Source organism: Nicotiana tabacum, chromosome 13, assembly GCF_000715075.1.
Source record: "Nicotiana tabacum cultivar K326 chromosome 13, ASM71507v2, whole genome shotgun sequence".
Lineage (NCBI taxonomy): Eukaryota > Viridiplantae > Streptophyta > Magnoliopsida > Solanales > Solanaceae > Nicotiana > Nicotiana tabacum.
In genome coordinates this window covers 102055834-102058289 of record NC_134092.1, presented here as the reverse complement: position 1 = coordinate 102058289, position 2456 = coordinate 102055834, and the positions used below count along the sequence as shown (strand labels likewise).

The 2456-nt window shown below is 37.9% G+C and overlaps 1 protein-coding gene across 1 annotated transcript; it reads left to right on the top strand.

The window, feature by feature from the left end:
• Positions 1 to 938: 938 nt before the first annotated feature.
• On the top strand, positions 939 to 2256 carry LOC107828406 (protein SENSITIVE TO PROTON RHIZOTOXICITY 1-like). Its single transcript, XM_016655700.2, has one exon. The coding sequence runs from the start codon at positions 1053 to 1055 to the stop codon at positions 2184 to 2186; it is 1134 nt and encodes a 377-aa protein (XP_016511186.2). The 5' UTR covers positions 939 to 1052; the 3' UTR covers positions 2187 to 2256.
• The last annotated feature ends 200 nt before the right edge of the window (positions 2257 to 2456 follow it).

Here is a 2456-nt window from a genome sequence, read left to right as displayed (position 1 = left end):
AAGTTAAAGAATAATTCATATAGTTATGTAACATAAACACAAAATTAGGTCTTTCATCGAGAAAAATTGTATGAAGACTGTAAATACCAATAAGTAACTTCTTCGTGTGCTTAAATATACTAATACACTAAAAATGTATAGTGAAAATATACTATAGACTATAAAAATATGTACGAAGTTATTCTTAATGATTAATGCCGCTCATCTTATAATTCTACTACCATTCATTTTTAGTTGGAGACATAGCAATATATAGTTTTATAATTTCATTAGGAAAAGAAATACAAATGAGTGACGTTGACCCATGGTGTTATTGTCGTTGTTAAGGATTACTCTGAAAAGAGAAGAAAAGAAAAAGTACTCTTCTAGTATATCTCAAAGTATCTTTTGGACCGTTGTTTACTTAATCCAAAAGATAATAAAATAACTGATAAAATATAAAATACTTAGCCTTCGAATATAAATAGAATAACAGAGTTAGTGAGTCCGGAAATAAAATTTTCGGGCACAATAATGATCAAATCCAAAATGAGAGAATAAAAGAATAAAGTAGTATTAAAACGCCGTATAGAATGTAGTGTAAGTTAACCAGAAAATTCCCCCTTACAATGATAACCGAGCTCTCTATTTATAGCTATGTCTAGAGAAGGAGGTACTAAAATCATGCCCTTCTTTAATGTCAATTATAAGGGCCATTGATAAAGATATAACGTTAGATATAAATGCCAAATCTCTTGTAATGGATCATCATCCTTAATGCTATAAAATATTCCGTATTAAATATTATCGAGCACAAATTATTTAATACTCTTTTAATGATCATTATTCCTTTCGATTCTTTATGTTCCACGTGTTCTCCCCTTTAAAAAGACACGTGTGTTGTATTTTTTTCTATACACACGTCTAGTTCAAACGTGCGCGCTAATTTTTCAATCGCGACGACGCCACTAAAATATTAAAATCCCACTTTCATTTCCACCGTAAAATCGAAAAAAGAATTCCTATCATTATCTTCCATATACCTACAGCTCTCTCAATTTATTATTCACAACATGTCATTTTTCGGTGACTTACGTCATACTCCGTCCCAAACCAAGCCTCCTTTAACCACAATGTCCGCCGCATCTACGATCGGAGATGACCCTAGGGCTCCACTTCTGAACCTCTCCGCTGTCCAAGTCCGAATGGATTCCCTCCAAAAATTCCTCTCAGATTCGATCAACTCCAATACTTTACTTGGTCAACAGCAAATGAATATGGTCTCCGACGAAATCACCTCCGCCATCCATCAGATTATCGTTAACGGCGCCGCCCTTCTCTCATCCGCCCAATCACCAAATCATCAGCCGCCGCCGCAGTCGCCAGAATTGAAAATGAATCCAAAATCGAATCACAAGCGAACGTTTTCGGAATTTGATGGGAGAGGTTCTGAAGTGGAGCTTTTAGAGGAAGAAGACGGCGACGATTGGGAGATTATTGAGCTGGACGCGGTGGAGCTACTGGCGGAGCACATCCACTTCTGCGATTTTTGCGGAAAAGGATTCAAACGAGATGCGAATTTGCGGATGCATATGAGAGCTCACGGGAATCAGTACAAAACACCCGAAGCATTAGCAAAACCCGATAAATGCATTGAATCGGGTTCGAAGAATAGGAGGTTTTCATGCCCGTTTGTTGGTTGTTGCCGGAACAAATCGCACAGCAAGTTTCGGCCGTTAAAATCGGCGATTTGTGTGAAGAATCACTTCAAGAGGAGTCATTGTCCGAAGATGTACTCGTGCACGCGCTGCAACAAGAAGAGTTTTTCGGTACTCGCGGATTTGAAAAGCCATTTGAAACACTGTGGAGAGACGAAGTGGAAGTGTTCTTGTGGTACCAGTTTTTCTCGAAAGGACAAGTTGTTTGGTCACATGGCGTTGTTCGAAGGCCACATGCCGGCGATTGAACCGGAGGAGGAAGCAAAACCCCCGGCGGCGGCTGTTGAGGATGACGTAGAAATGGATGTTAGTCGCGGGTCAGATAACGGGTTTTTGGATATCAGAACCGGGTCGGATAATGGGTTTTTGGATAGGTTAATGCTCGATGGGTTTGAATCTATTGACAGTTATTGCTTCCAAGATTTACTGGAATCTTCTTCTCCAAATGGGTTAAATACAGTTCCAGATACTAATGAATGGTTCTCTTAGCTTTTAGATAATTGATAGTGCTGCTATATGTAATTTTTATTCAATCTAATAAAAGATTACTGGTATTTTATTTTCTGTTTCAATAAGTTCCTTGTTGCCGAATCAGAATCATGACCATCGAGGGATGAGACAAGATGAATAAAATGCCTTCAAGTTGAATGGGAGGTCTATAATTTGATATTTTAGATCACAAAAAAAAAATAAAAAAATCACTTATTATGAATCGGAGGAAGTATTGGAATAACACGAGGATTGAGGAGGGTGAAACTC

What these genes read in the sequence shown, in the direction of transcription:
- LOC107828406 (XM_016655700.2), top strand. Translation starts at nt 1,053, where the DNA reads ATGTCATTTTTCGGTGACTTACGTCATACTCCGTCCCAAACCAAGCCT.